We start from the raw sequence: 15404 nt of genomic DNA, 5'->3' as shown, positions 1-15404 counted from the left end.
GGCCATCTTTGCTCCAATGGAGCCTTGGCTGCGGGAGGGGAAGAGAGAGACAGAGAGGAAAGCGCGGCGGAGGTGTGGAGAAGCAAATGGGCGCTTCTCCTGTGTGCCCTGGCCAGGAATCGAACCCGGGTCCTCCGCACGCTAGGCCGACGCTCTACCGCTGAGCCAACCGGCCAGGGCCTGGACACTCTATTTTTATTGACTTTAGGGAGAGAGGAAGGGGGAGAGAGAGAGAAACATTGATTTTTTTTCCCACCCACTTATGCATTCACTGGTTAATTTTTTTATATTTTATTTTATTTTATTTTAGTGAGAAAGAGAGAGAGAAAAAGAGAGGGGGGAGAGGAAGGGAGAGAGATGAGAAGTATCAACTCGTAGTTGCGTCACTTCAGTTGTTTATTGATTGCTTCTCATATGTGCCTTCACGGGGCGGGGGGCGGGGGGGTGCAGCTGAGGCAATGACCCCTTCCTTGCTTAAGCCCGGGACCTTGCGCTCAAGCCAGCAACCTAGTGCTTCAAGCCAGAGACCTTTGGGCTCAAGCCAGCGACCATGCAGTCATATTGATGATCCCATGCTCAAGATTGCCTGTTGATTCTTGTATGTGCCCTCACTGGGGATATAAACCACAGCCTTGGTGTATTGGGACAATGCTCTAACCAACTGAGCCACCTGGCCAGGGCAGAGGTAGGCACTCTTGGTGGGGAGGGGCACAAAGGGGTCAATTTCCCACAGGGTATGTAAATCAAAGGAAACATTGAGCAACTCCTCTGTAATGCTGTTATTTTCTCAGGCAGATTGTCCCAGCTGCTTTTATTCCTCTCTTACAAATAGAGAAAAGAAGAAGTTAAGCAATTTGTCCAAGATGCTGCAATAAAAGTTGATTGAAACATCCTCATCAACTGGTTCATAAACAGCTTTTCAGTAAAACAGACCAAGTGACATTGACACGTGAAGTACAATCATGACCAAATCTGCCACAGAGCCACAGAAGAAGGAATACGAATGGCCAGTAAGCAAAGGAAAAGATGTCCATGTCACAAATCAAAGCAAAACAACCATGAGGCATTTGTGCCCCAAGAGATCAACCAAGATGGAAAATTTTCTTTTCTTTATCTTTTCTTTCTAAAAAATGAACAGTTCTGATATTATGATGTTTGCAACTTATTTTCAAATAGTGGCAGAAAGAAAAAAATGTGTGCATGCGTGCGTGTGTGTGTGTGTGTATGTGTGTGTATTTCCAAAAAAAAGAATGGGGGGAGGGAGAGGGAGGGGCCCTACTCGCCAGACCTTTAGCGGTTGATATTTCAAACTCAATCTCTTTTTGGTCATTCATCCGGATTACAAGGTCCCTGGGTCCAAAAAGCTGTTATTTCAAAAAGTATCTATAAATATATGCTGAAACTAATTAATCTGTCTCATACTGTAATAAATAAAAAGTCACTAGAGGGGAAAATAGAACAGATCAGTAGTTCTCTGCCCAAACCAAAGATTTCTGGCTTTCTGGAGGAGTCCACATTTAATTTCAAAATTCCATTGACAAGTATTTTTGCAAAGACTGTTTGCAGCCAGTAAGGAACAGCAAGCAGTTTCACTCCCAGGCCAGTGGAGGCAGTTGGGCTTTCCTTGGCTTCACAGGTCCGTGGGAGAGCGGATCCCAGGATAAGGAGGCGAGGACTCAGCAGAGAGCCCGTGGATTATAACGCTGCCCTCAACATTGCCCAAAGCAACCCCCCTAACTGGAGAAGACGAATAAAATGACTATTTCAGCAAAAACAAGAATGACTGATAATATAGAATGTTGGCAAGACTGTGGAGAAATGGGCCAGCGTGTAAACTGGTCCAATACATTTGAAGGGCTTGAGGTACAGAAGCCATGAAGCTTATGAAGCTGATACTTTAGGACCCTTCACCTCCTACTGCTGCTGGGATTTCCTGGGAACTGGAAGGGGGAGGCTGATAGCAAATCTAGAGACATCTATTATGTCGGCATTTCTGGCAGATTGCCTACAGAGATCTCATAAAAGGACCTGAGTCTTCCAGGCCTAGCGACTTGTCGCAAATTCTTTTCTTATTCTAAATTGATGTTCAACCGGTTAGTGTTTGTAAATTTGTATTCTTTTTTATAAAGAGGGTGCCCCAAATTGTGTGAGTTTTAGAACCCAAAACTCTGGATCCCTTTTGCTTTTGTAGTAACTATTGATGTTTTTTCTTCCTTTATTTATTTATTCATTTTAGAGAGGAGAGAGAGAAAGAGAGAGAGAGGAGAAGGGAGGAGCAGGAAGCATCAACTCCCATATGTGCCTTGACCAGGCAAGCCCAGGGTTTTGAACCAGCGACCTCAGCATTCCAGGCCGATGTTTTATCCACTGCGCCACCACAGGTCAGGCACTATTGATGTTTGAATATGCATTCCCTTTGACCAGCAATTCCACTCTTAGGGATCTATTTGAAAAAACAAAAATAACCGAATGAATGCGTAACAGTATGAAGACACTTTTTGTGTACTTAATTATATGGAAAATGTCTAATATATTTTAGATTTAAAAGCACATTTCTAAATAATGTGAATTGACATTTATGCTGTATCTTCATGTCAGCTCTCTTCCAAAAAGTGCACACACACGATCGCCTGTGATCTTCATAATCACTCCCTGACCAAGAAGCGTACCCACTTAACAGATGAAAAAATGAGGCTCAAAGAAATGCAGGTAAGCAGCCAAACTGAGATTCAAACCCAAGACTACTCGGTTTCTAAAGCCTTGATACAATACAAAATGAATCTCTGTAGAGCATTATGGCTTACAAGGGGCTTCTATGTAGGTCTGAATGACCCTCACACCAGTTTTGGACCACCTATAAAAAGGATTATTTCTTTCTGTGGATGAAGGAGCCACAGCTTCACTTTCTTTGGGTTCTAACTCTGGTAAGTGGCAGCCGCGGACCTCTCCTTTGTGGACTGCTCTTCATGCCGCAGCCCATCCACAGCCTCCGTGGGGGCCCTGCAGTAGCTAAAGCAGCACACCTGGGGTTGCTAGGCCCGCTGAGTGCCACAGGCTTACCCTTCCTCCGTGCCCTGCACCTCAGCCCTCAAGCACAAGAAAGCTCTTTGCATAATTTACTTGTGGTATCTGACTCATCCTCTTCGCTGCCTCTGATCTTATTGTCCTGTTCCTATGGCTCTAGCACCCCTCTCCTGAAACAAACCATAATGGCTTTCATCCTAAGTGTGGAGCCCTTGGCTACATCGACCTAGAAAGCCTTGTGCTCTGTCTAGCCTTAGCCCTGCCCAGTCCAGCCTGGTCTTCAAGCAGGAGCCGGACACAAAATATGGGCTGACTGGTTCAAGGAACTCTGGTGGAACAGTTGTGACACTCTGTGGCTTCCAGGGCTGACAACAAAAGTCCAGGCTAGAGGCCTCTCTGGCACCAAGGACTACACAGTCCTGACAGAGCTGTAGGATCTGCTCGGGGGAGGAACTGTTTTGTCTCCTGCCGGATTACCTGGTGGGTGGATGTGCTTAGGACCTGGGCCAAAGGCTGACAGGTAGATTCTGTTCCTGCTGGAGGCTGGAATTACCCCAGGCTCCTGAGCGAGGCCTCTAATCCTTTCACAAGCCACTAGGGAGGATGGGTGGGCAGAGGTGAGGGACACAGGGAACTGCAGAAACATGCCCCAGGCCGAGGCCGACTACTGCTCCCCTGGGCAAGGAGCCATGCCAGCCACCAGCGAAAAGGCTTTAGAAATAAAACTGGAAGCAATAGGTTGCTTTTGTTCCAAGTCTTGGACTGGCCTCTGAGGCCCCTTCCCCCACAGGCACTGGCCACCAGAATGGCCCTGGCCCTGAGGAACACATAAATCATTGACAAATCTAAAAAACTAGGATCTGCCTCAGTTCACAAATTTCATTTTCTATATACAAGATGAAGGATGAATATTCAGCCTGTGTTTTAGAAAAAAAAAACAACCCACCAAACCCGCAAATCAATAAGGACAAGTAATCTAACAAAATGAACAGGCAAAGAATATGAACAGAGTATTCACAGAAGATATTTCAAAAGATGTCCAACTTCACGGGTGATCAGGGAAATGTAAGTTCAAACCAAAATGAGATACCCTTTTCCTCAATCAGAGGGGCACTTTACCATTCAGCAACACTCCTAAGTATTTGTGAGGAGGTGGGGAAACGGGGATTCTTGGCTGCTCCTGGTGGGCACAGCAGCACAGCCTCTCCAGGGAAATTTCTAGAGAAGCTGAAAATGTCAACTCTACCACAGCAATTGCACCACTAGAGACAGTCATGCAATGGACTACTTACTATACAGAAGATAAAGAGAAAAACCTAGCTCTAGAGGTGTCGACGTAAATAGATCTCAAACACATACTGTTGAGTGTTGAGAGCAAAAGGACACTGTGATACTCTTTTTCTATAATTCTGATAGCATAAAAAATAAAATTATGAGAGTATAATAAGTATTATTCCTGGATCCAAAAATAAGAAAACTAAAAGCACTTACCACTTGCACGACACGATTGTAAGTGATTTACAAATGATAGCTGTACTGTTTATGGACTCAGAAATATTAAAAGCACAACCAGTGGTCTGACATGACATACATTAAATTTATGACAGTGACTCCCTGGTGAGGAATGAGTTGGAGGAGGGTCATAAAAGGGATTTCACCTTGACCCATAATGTCTTATTTCTTTTATTTATAATGTTCTATAATAAGTGTGGTTATTTTTTAAATTTGGAGTGGTAGGTATACAGGTATTTTATTTTATCATGTGACTGGGTTAAGAAGTTTCCATATGAAATTTTCTTTTATTAAACATTTAGGCCTGACTTGTGGTGGCGCAGTGGATAAAGCATTGACCAGGAACACTGAGGTTGCCGGTTCAAAACCCTGGGCTTGCCTAGTCAAGGCACATATGGGAGTTGATGCTTCCTGTTCCTCCCCCCTTATGTCTCCCTCTCTCCCTTTCTCCCTCTCTCCCTTTCCTCTCTCAAATGAATAAATTTTTTTTAAAATTTATTATAGAGAGAGAGAAAGAAAGAGAGGGAGGTAGAGAGGGAGGGAGGGAGAGGGAGAGATAGAGAAAGAAAGAGAGAGAGAGGGAGAAACATTGATCATTGATTTGTTGTTCCACTCACTTATGCATTTGTTGGTTGCTTCTCGTATGCGCCCTGACTGGAGACGGAACCCACAACCTTGGTGTACACACTGCTCACAAAAGTTAGGGGGTCAGGGGATGTGCAGACACTCCAGTACTTCCAGCCTTCTGTGTAGTGCATGTTCACCAAGGAAATAAAAGTTGATTTTGCATCTCATTTGCATCATCAAACAACTTTCTTTGACTTGTTTGCTTTTCTGATGTTTTTGTTTAATAAAACAAAACCAAATGCTTCTTTTTTCATTGCTTCATATTCATTTTGAAATATCCCCTAATTTTTGTGAGCAGTATATTATGGGGACTACAAAGTGTTCCTTGGGAATATGGAAGTTGCCGGGGTTAACCAATCAAGGTGTAGGTTGGTTGGCTTTTTAGGAACGTTGGGGTCCAACTGAAGTCCGGGTACGCGTAAGTAAAGTAAGGCATTCTGGTATTGTGCAAGACTTATTATGGGATGCAGGAAGGGGCTTTCCCAACCAGGTATTGAGTTTGTCTTGGGTTTGTAGCTTGATTTTATTTTCTATTTGTCCACTGATTTGAGAGATAGAGAGAGGAAGGGGAGAAGGGGGCAAGAGAGAGAGAAAGAGAGAGAAGCATCAACTTATTCCACTTAATTGTTCAACTTAGTTGTGCACTCATTGTCTGCTTTTGGTGTGTGCACTGACTGAGGATCAAACTGGTGACCTCGGTGTGCCTGGACAACACTCCATCCACTGAGCCACCTGACCAAGGAGTGCCTTGGCTTTAGATATGACAAACAAACTTAAAAGAAGTCAGTTAGTTCCTGTGCCATTGTTTCATAGCAACCTATTGATAACTGCCCCAGTGCGGGCAGGGCTTGACTCCCTGCAGCAATGTGCTTTGGCAGGACTTGACTCGATGGAGCAATTTGGGGACACATTTCATTCTACCTATTCCAGTTTCAAAGCCATACTCCTTAGGAATCACAGAACGTCTACAGAATTGTAGAGTACTTCTTGTCTAAGTGGCCTGTATTACAAAGAAACCAAGATTCCCGAGAAGTTGAGTGACTTGTCTAAGTTAAAAGGGGTAGAGCTCAGACGTGCTGTCATACGACTCCCAAGCTGAGAAACACACACAGGCCAAGCAGGTTTTAAAAAAAAAACATGCTTTGTAAGCTAGAAACACAACTTGTTTATTCTGAAGGGAGGGCACCTGGCAGGATCACCGGTTCTTGTCATATATTAGCTCTTCCTCTAGCAAGTCCCCCTTGAGAGATGAAATAACATCCTGTACTTTTTTGTTTGTTCAGCAAGAATCAGCAACAAACAAACAAACAAACTAACAAACGAAAATAATCCCTTAATCCCAACACTCAAGGTAAGCACAGGCCTGTCTATTCAAACGTCATGAGCAGCCCTACCCAAGCAGTTCCTGCCAGAACTGTGCCTCTCCTCCTGTCTGGCCAACATTATTAAACTGTGGGCCATGGGGTCATTGTAGCAATGTGCAAAGACATTTTTCACAAGCACTATCTGTATAATAACTCATCACTGCAATGGCACCAAGCTGAGGGTTAAGAATTTTCTTGCCCTGGCTGGATAGGTCGGTTGGTTAGAGCATCATCCTGAAGCACAGAGGTTGCTGGTTCAATCCCTGGTCAGGGCACATACAAGAACAGATTGATATTCCTCTCTCTCTCTCTTTTTTTCTTCTTTCCTCTCTCACTAAAAATCAATAAATAAAAATAAATAATTTTCTTCTGTGACCTCATTAAACCTTTACAACAACATGACACATGAAATAAGTCAAGTTCAACTTCACTGCCAAAGCTACCAGCTAGAAAGTGGTTTATTTGAACCCAGATCTGTTTGATTCTAAAATTTCTCTCTGTAGACTGAATAAATAAAATAATGGTGGGGAGGTTAGGAGGGTTTCATACCCAGATTCAAAAGAGTTCTAGCAACAAGCTGCAAACTACAATACAGTCCTATAGTTGGAGGGTTCAGATCTCTTTAGGAAGCCTTCCCTGAGCCCATCTCCACAATCGAATTCTCTCCTGCTTTGATGGACATTATCCACAGTGCAGCACCCTTTCTGCCTTGAGTCAATGAGTGGGTCTATGGTCTCCCCCTGTAGATCCCTCTCAGGCAAAGTGAAAACAAGTTTGTATCCCCACCACACCCTCTATAGTAGATTGCATACCTACCTCCTGCAAGGCAGGAAAGGGTAACTAAAACCAATGTGTATCATTCACCGACTACAGTGTTCAAGTTTATAGCTTATCCTTTATTGTTCCATTTAGATTGGAGGATACCTTGTGTATAATACATAGGCATATCATTACCAAATCATTTGTTAATCATTTTCGGGGGAATTATGAAGAGAGTCTATTTTTTTGTAACTATTATGGTTTCAATCCAAAACACTTTCTGGCTTAATACAATCCCCTCATAGAGGGATAGCATTTTATAGTTTCCAATACTGGTCCCGTCTAATTACAGCCATCCCACTGGAGTGTAGTCCATGAAGGCCACTTACCTCTCTGACCCAACCATTAACTTTAAGTCTCTGGAGCCCCAGCTCTGAGTTTCACACCCAATTCTGAGAGGTTTAAGCCACTGTTCTCTCTGTCTTTCCCAGCTCCAAGTGCTCCTAACACCCTAGATCAGTGATTTTCAACCTTTTTCATTTCATGCACACACAAACTAAGTACTAAAATTCTGCAGCACAACAAAAGATATGTTTTTTGCTGATCTGACAAAAAATAAGTATAATTTTGATTCATTCACACCAGGTAGCTATTGTGTTGGTTGCTGCCATTTTTTAAAATTTGACAATCTAAGGGAAAAGAGGTCAGTCCCCCCTGACTAAATAGTCAGATATTGTATGTGTTCACATTTTCTGCCGCACACCAGTGTGCCGTGGCACGCCGGTTGGAGACTGCTGCCCTAGATGGGTGCAATTACATCACAGGTAGCCCCAGTCTAGCTTTAGAGATCTGAAGGAAGCCTGGAAGGAGTTGGTGTGGTTCAGATCTAAGGAGCAATAGATAACTTATTTCCTTCTGGGGAAAAAGGCTCTGGGCAGCCCTGATTTTGATGGGGAGAGGAGTGTCCAGCAGATCTAAGTACCGGCCTTGTGGCTAGGCAAAGACTCCCATCTTGGCAACTGGTTAGGAGAGAGAACCAGGTACAAGAAAGAGGCTGCCAAGAAGAGGATCGTCTCTTCCTTTTAAATCAAGTAGAATTCCTCCTCAGACACCATTTGAAGGTTCTCGGGGGCCTGCCCCAAGGGAAAGGCCGAGAAGAGCAAGCCTTTGTCAATCCAGTAAGCAGGTAGCGTTAGAGACAAGCTCATCATGCTCGGAGGTTAGGCAGCCTGCCAAAGCTCAGGCAGTGAATAGGTGGAGTGCCAGGGCAGTAACTTGAGAGCATTCTTGCTCTTTCCTGAAGGGTAAAACTAGGAATCTGATAAATCACAGGCCTTAGGGTGTTGGGAGGCTGGAAATCAGGCTATCTTGCCCAGGTCAGAAAGAGCAAAGGACAGAAGTCCAAGAGCTCTGCACCCCATTTGACCTGGAACCTTGAGTCATGATCACCTTGATTTACTTTATGTTTTTCTCCCCTAGTCTGCACATTTCTGGAGGACTGTGTCCAATGGCTCCCATCGCCACAGCACCCACCATGTATGGCATGACATCTGTTTCCACAAACGTCTGTTGAATGCTTGAGACTCTTGAGGGTTTCTGAAGGGGAAAGTGGAAATGGAAGGGGTGGGGAGGAATTAGGCCAAAAGATTTAGAAATCTTACGTCTCTGGACAAATTGGTCTTCTTGTGACCCAGTTGGAATTCCTCTGAGACCTGATGCCCCTACCCTGAAACTGTAGGCCAGTAGCAGGAAGGCGAGCTGTTTTGTTTATGCACACACACATCAGAAGTCAGAAGCGTTGTCAGGTGTCCCGAAGTGGACAGATTTGGCATCATAAAACATGTACATTTGGGGGTAATTTCCAGTATAAGAGGGCTCCTGGGAGTCCACAGGTGGGGCCAGGGTCTAGGTAGTGGCATGATCAGTAAGCTGGTCGAGGGAGGCACTAGAAAGTAGTGAGGGACAAGTCTCTTCCCCACAATCCCATCTACTAACCAGGTTTGAGCCCCTGGGTTTCCCCAGAAAATTAAGCATAGTGATCTCAAAGCATGTTCAAAACATTGTGATCTTGGAATTCTAGCCAAAAGAGGAGTTTGTATCTCACTCCAACTCCCACCGTCCAATTGTTATTTCTTTTTTGGAGCGGGGGGTGGGGGTGGGGGTGGGGGTGGGGAGTGTGGAGAGGCAGAGCAGAGACAGGAACATCGAGCTGCTCTTGTATATGCCCTGACTGGGAATCAAACTGACAACTTCTGCACTTCAGGACGATGCTCCAACCAACCGAGCTATCTGGCCAGGGCTTAGATTTTCTTTTTTTTTTGTATCTTTCTGAAGTTGGAAACAGGGAGGCAGTCAGATAGACTCCCGCATGCGCCCGACTGGGATCCACCCCACATGCCCACCAGAGGGCGATGCTCTGCCCATCTGGGGTGTTGCTCTGCCAGGACCAGAGCCATTCTAGCGCCTGAGGCAGAGGCCACAGAGCCATCCTCAGCGCCTGAGCCAACTTTGCTCCAGGGGAGCCTTGGCTGCGGGAGGGGAAGAGAGAGACAGAGAGGAAGGAGAGGGGGAGGGGTGGAGAAGCAGATGGGCGCCTCTCCTGTGTGCCCTGGCCGGGAATCGAACCCGGGACTCCTGCATGCCAGGCTTACGCTTTACCACTGAGCCAACCAGCCAGGGCCTTAAATTTTCTTTTTTTAGAGACAGAGAGGAAGTGAGATAAAGGGGAGGTGTAAAGGAAGCATTCATTTGTTGTTCCACTAAGTTGTACATTCAATGATTGTTTCCCATGTGTGACCTTACCAGGGATGGAACCCACAAACTTGTCGTTTTGGGATGACACTCAACCAACTGAGCTAACCGGCCAGGGCCCAATTGTTATTTCTTAACCAAACAGGTCACTCAGACAAGAAACCTCTTTGGGATTCTTCTCCCTTTTCCACACTCAGGCATACACCCTGAGACCTTGTCTTCAAAACTGTGTCCTGACCCCGGACTTAGTACCTGGCCCAGCGAAGTGGCAGGGCAGGCTCCATGGTACCCAGGCCTCCAGGAATGGAAGTTAACTACCATCAGTGATAACATCAGTGGGAGCCCAGCTCTGGTCAGTCAACACACTTTCACATTGCAATCTGACAGGAAACAGCATCACTTACTACACTGCTATAAATGCGGCAAAGCATCCTCTACCAGCCGGCCCCCATCCCACCTTTTGCACCGAGGACGGAAGAAGCCAGTAAGCCTGACCAGGCAGTGGCACAGTGGATAGAACACTGGCCTGGGATGCAGGGGGTCCAGGTTCAAAACTTGAAGTCACAAGCTTGAGCAGGCGCTAATTAATAGACATGACCCCATGGTCTCGGGCTTGAGCTCAAAGGTTGCTGGCTGGAGCCCAAGTCACTGGTTTGAACAAGGGGTCACTGGCTCAGCTGGAGACCTCCAACCAAGGCACACATGAGAAAGCAATCAATGAACAACTAAAGTGTCGCAACAAAGAATTGATACTTCCCATCTTTCTCCCTTTCTGTCTGTCCCTGTCTCTCTTCTCTCCTCTCGCTTTAAACAAACAAACAGGCCCAGTAAGTAGCAAGGTTTGTTAGCAACTAATGAGGGAAGAGGAGTCTGTGAATTTAGTGGCCTGGGGTGGGCAAGACTGGGCTGAAAATCTCCAAGTTGCCTGACCTGTGGTGGTGCAGTAGATTTTAAAGTGTCATGTGGAACGCTGAGGTCCTTGGTTCAAAACCCTGGGCTTCCCTGGTCAAAGCATATATAAGAGTTGATGCTTCCTGCTCCTCCCCCCTTCTCTCTCTCTCTCCTCTCTAAAATAAATAAAATATTTTTTCAAAAAATGAAAATCTCCAAGTTTATCTCTGAAGGCAATGCCCTGGGGACAGAGCCCAGGCCTTCCCCTGCCCTTCCCCCTCAGGCTAGACTACTAAGAGCCAACACTCCTGGTGCTCTGTCTGCCCATAAATCTAAGACTCTGGAGTCCTGAACCCGGAGTCAGAGCAGGGTCGCTGCCAGCCACCAGCCAAACCACCAGCCAAGCCCCCATCTACGCCAGCTAGGCCATTCCTATTGCCTATAAATTAGGTAATGGGTACCTACTCCCCCGAGTGCCATCCAGAGGTGCAGCAGCGGCAGCCTCCCAGCCTGAGCAGAATCGGCCCCCCCGCGAAGCTCTGCAGGACCCTCCCAGGGGACAGGCGCGCGCCTTCTCTTCCCCGGGCCCCCGTACCTGAGGGGACGGACGCCCCGCAACCTCGCTTCCTGCCAACCCGGAGAGAGCACGGTGCGGGTCCCTAGCACCCCCGAGCTCCAGGTGCACAGCCTCCCGAGGCGCAACATCCCGACGCAGACAGCCATGGTTCGCGACGCGGGTGTCCCTGCCCAAAGAAACTTTTAAGGAGAGCCGAGGCGGGGCGAGCGCGGAGCGGGCGGGGAGGCGGGGTCGCCTCTGCCTATGGGGTGCGGAGGCCGCGGCCCCCAGCGGAGGGGCGGGGCAAGTCGTGGCGTGAAGGAAGCGACTCCGCGCAGGGCCACCGTCTTTCTGACCCGCCGCCCTCCCCTTCCCGCACTCAAAGAATTGTGCTGATTTCGGTCTGGATCTGCGGGTCCTGGGCTGCAACTCAAGGCAGGTTCCCCTCCCAGCCACCAGATATCTGGGTTTGGGGCGCAAGAGCTTGTTGACTTCGTACAGGGGAGCCAGTGGTGATTGAATGCAGAGCAGATAGTGCGGCACCCATGTGTCCATCCCCATGGCTTCAGCGCGGTCACGTGCTAGCCTCCCCCCTCTCCCCAAGGGTTGTGCTCCCAAGGCCTGCCAGCTGGATCTGTGTCCAGGGTTCCTTACCAGAAAGCTTCTCCCTAAGCCAAGTTAAACTTGAAGTAATCTGGCGCTGGGGCAGTTCCCATAACTCTCCACTTGAGCAAACCTGGCTTATATCCCACATCCTCTCACTCAACCTCCCCTTGAGCATATACCCTCATCCCACCCCAAAATTTAGTACCCAACTAACCTCCTGGCTAAGCCTTGCTCACTAACCCTATGAAAGCTTAAATCCCCGGGCACTCGGGGCTGACAGCACTAGAGACTCAGCCCATCTGTTTGCAAATGCATAAATAAAGTTCTCATAAAACTCAGCAGGCCTTGTGTGTCCCCCCTCTGGCAACCTAACAGTCAGGAGGCCTGCAGGGGCAGTGGGTGGGTGTGTTTGGGGGGGTGAGGGTTTGGGAGGCTGTCTGGGCAATGGGGCCCTTGAGAGAGCTAGCTAGCCCCAGGTAAGGCCACACGTGAGCTTCAGAAGGGAATCCCATCTCCCATCGATCCCTGTCCCTGGGCCTCTGCAAGGCACTGCAACCTGTTGCCCTGTCCCTCACCTGCCCACCCCAGCTCAGCTCCTGTGAGCTGTCCCAAGTGGAAATGGAAAGCAATCTCACTCTACCTCCAGACTTCTTTATGGTCCCCTAAGGCCCAGGGATGGCTGCAGGATGGAGAAGTGACTGCCCATCTCTGGTCCCAGCTGGAAAAGGTGGCACTGGACGCCAGAGTAGCACTTGTGCCAGGACCATACTGTCTGTCTCCACCTTGACCCTTCCTCCAGAGGAGCAGTGGGAGAGCAATGGCAGAAAGGCCCCGGCGGGGTGACCTCTCTTCACATGACCCAGAAGGGTGATGAAAGGTGGTCTAGAAGGAAGATCTAAGGGTGAGTCAGGCCGGAGAAGACCCTTGTCCTTGTCTGGGAACTTGGGCTCTGTTGAGGAGGCTACGCTGCTCATCTTCACCATGCTGAGCACAACCTCAGATCTCCTGGAAACCTTCGCTCCTGGGGAGAGCCCCCACACTTCAGACTGTGTGGGGATGAAGCAGGAAGGAAGATGGGGGCAGAGCGATTGTGGGGAGCCAGGCTTGCATTGGGCACACCTTCCTGCTGAGACTAACTCACTGACTCGGAGAGCTCAGCCCGGCGTTATCCGTGTTAGGTGTTGCGGAACGTGAGGGTGAGTACCCCAAGTCTGGGGTATTGACCTGCCTGGCAGGCTGTGCCACTTCCCTTGTTAGTTTGAAGGTCAGTCTTGGGGGAAGAGAGGAATGAGTTAGTTTTTGAACTTTGCTTCAGCCTTGACCTCCACATACTGGATTTTCCTGCTTTCCCAGATATACATGCCATGGAATCACAGCCTCCAGCTTCAGGATATCTCCCACAAGCCATACTCTTCAAGGTTGTTATCTCTGTCCCACACAGTCACCCTGCAGGGAACAGGCATGCCTTGGAGTGTGTATCTGTTTTAATGGGTGAAGAAACTGAGACTTCAGAGAAGTCCAGCTACTTGCTCAAAACCAAGTGGGCACAGTGAGCAAAGGCCAAGGCTCTGCCCATACACGCTTTGTGGCTTTGGGTAAGTTGTGGAGCCTCCTCGCCAGCCTTAGTTGTCATCTTTAAGATGGGGGTAATAATCTCAGTCTCATGAAGAGGGTTGGGGTAAGGACCGAGCGACATGACACAGAACAGGTGCTTGACCAGTTTTCAGTGATTGCTGGTTCCTTTCACCTTCTCCCCTTCCTCTCATGTCTACACTCTGAGACCTTCCTCTGTGTTAGGTGTTGCAAATGTTTTTTAAGAGAAGGAATTATTTTTCATCTCTGCAAAGCTGTGAGAGTCCTGGTAGACACTGGTTCCATGGGAAGGGAGGAAGGGAGGAGGAAGGTTGGAGAAAGGATAGTGAAGATGCCTGATGTGTAAGTCCCTGAGACTTTGTATTGGATTGTGTTGACCAGAATTCTTGTGTCACTTTGAGGAAGTGGGCAACAGGGCACATGGGCCATCCAGGCCCTTCAACTTTCCTTCCTCTTTCTTAAGCCAGCTCCCCAAGGATCTCTCTGCCTGAACTGAGCGCATCTGCTGTGTGCCGGACAGGACTCACACGGTTCATGGTCTCTATGATTTTGCTCATGCCATTGGCTACCCTGAGAAAGCCCTTAGTGCCATCCATTTGCCAATATCTTTCCCATCTGTGCCTCAAAAACTGTAAACACCACCTACTGACTTTTATTTTATTATTTTAAAAATATATTTATTGATTTTGGAGAGAGAGGGTGGGAGAGAAAAATATCAATTTGTTGCTCCACCTATTTATGCATCCATTGGCTGTTTCTTGTGTGTGCCCTGACGGGAGTGGGGGGTGGGTGCATGGTATCAAACTCGTAACCTTGGTGTATCAGGATGACGCTCTAAAACACTGAGCCAGACCTGTGGTGGCGCAGTGGATAAAGCATTGATCTGGAAATGCTGAGGTCGCCGGTTCGAAACCCTGGGCTAGCCTGGTCAAGGCACATATGGGAGTTGATGCTTCCTGCTCCTCCCCCCTTCTCTCTCTCTTGGTCTTTCTCTCCTTTCTCTCTGTCTCTCTCCCTCTCTCTCTCCTTTCTAAAATAAATAAATAAATAAATAAATAAATAAATAAATAAAACACTGAGCCAGGGCCCACTTATTGACTTTTAAAATTCTTATTATCAACTTATGAAAAAAGTTCAGAAGAATTAATCATAGTTATGAACCAATGTAAATGCTACGAACCCGGAACTCATACCTGGCTGCAGTTGAAAGGTAAGGGGCAGGAGAGTCAGAGTGGAAGCAAACATCCTCACCTTATAAATCAAGGTGTCAAGAGATTCTGTCTGCCAATGATGGAACATGAAATAAAGGAGTTATGTTATTCAAAGTCACAAAGGCAACCAGTATATATTCAAAATAACAATAGAACTATTTAGGAGGACTTGACAAGGGAGATGGGAGTGCAAATCCTTACTTATCAAATAGAAAACCAAGAAATAGCTGAATAAGTATATTGTTTAGAAGTAAATAACAGAAGAAGATAAAACAGAAATGGCTAATATAGTTCAAGATGGTTCCCTTTGGATTTGAATAGACATTTTTTTTCAAAGAAAATGTATCAGTGGCCAACAAACACATGAAAAGGTGCTCAACATTACTAGTCATTAGAGAAATGCGAATCCAGACCATAGCGAAATGCCGCCTCGCCACCATTAGCAGGGCTATTCAAAAGAACAGAAAACAACAAATGTTGGTGAGGTTGTGGAGCAGTTGGAACATTTTT

The 15404-nt window shown here is 47.1% G+C and overlaps 1 protein-coding gene across 1 annotated transcript in view; it reads right to left on the bottom strand.

Moving 5' to 3' along the window:
* ACSF2 (acyl-CoA synthetase family member 2) overlaps window positions 1-11714 on the bottom strand; it is a 39033-nt gene extending 27319 nt beyond the window's left edge. The window contains exon 1 of the mRNA XM_066263938.1: window positions 11524-11714. Within this exon, the coding sequence (XP_066120035.1) occupies window positions 11524-11651 (128 nt within the window). The 5' untranslated portion in view covers window positions 11652-11714. The remainder of the gene's footprint in view (window positions 1-11523) is intronic.
* Between the last annotated feature and the right edge of the window lie 3690 nt (window positions 11715-15404).

Source organism: Saccopteryx bilineata, chromosome 2 (genome assembly GCF_036850765.1).
Source record: "Saccopteryx bilineata isolate mSacBil1 chromosome 2, mSacBil1_pri_phased_curated, whole genome shotgun sequence".
NCBI lineage: Eukaryota > Metazoa > Chordata > Mammalia > Chiroptera > Emballonuridae > Saccopteryx > Saccopteryx bilineata.
Note: the sequence above shows the minus strand (reverse complement) of the source record. Positions and strands in the feature narration are given on the sequence as shown.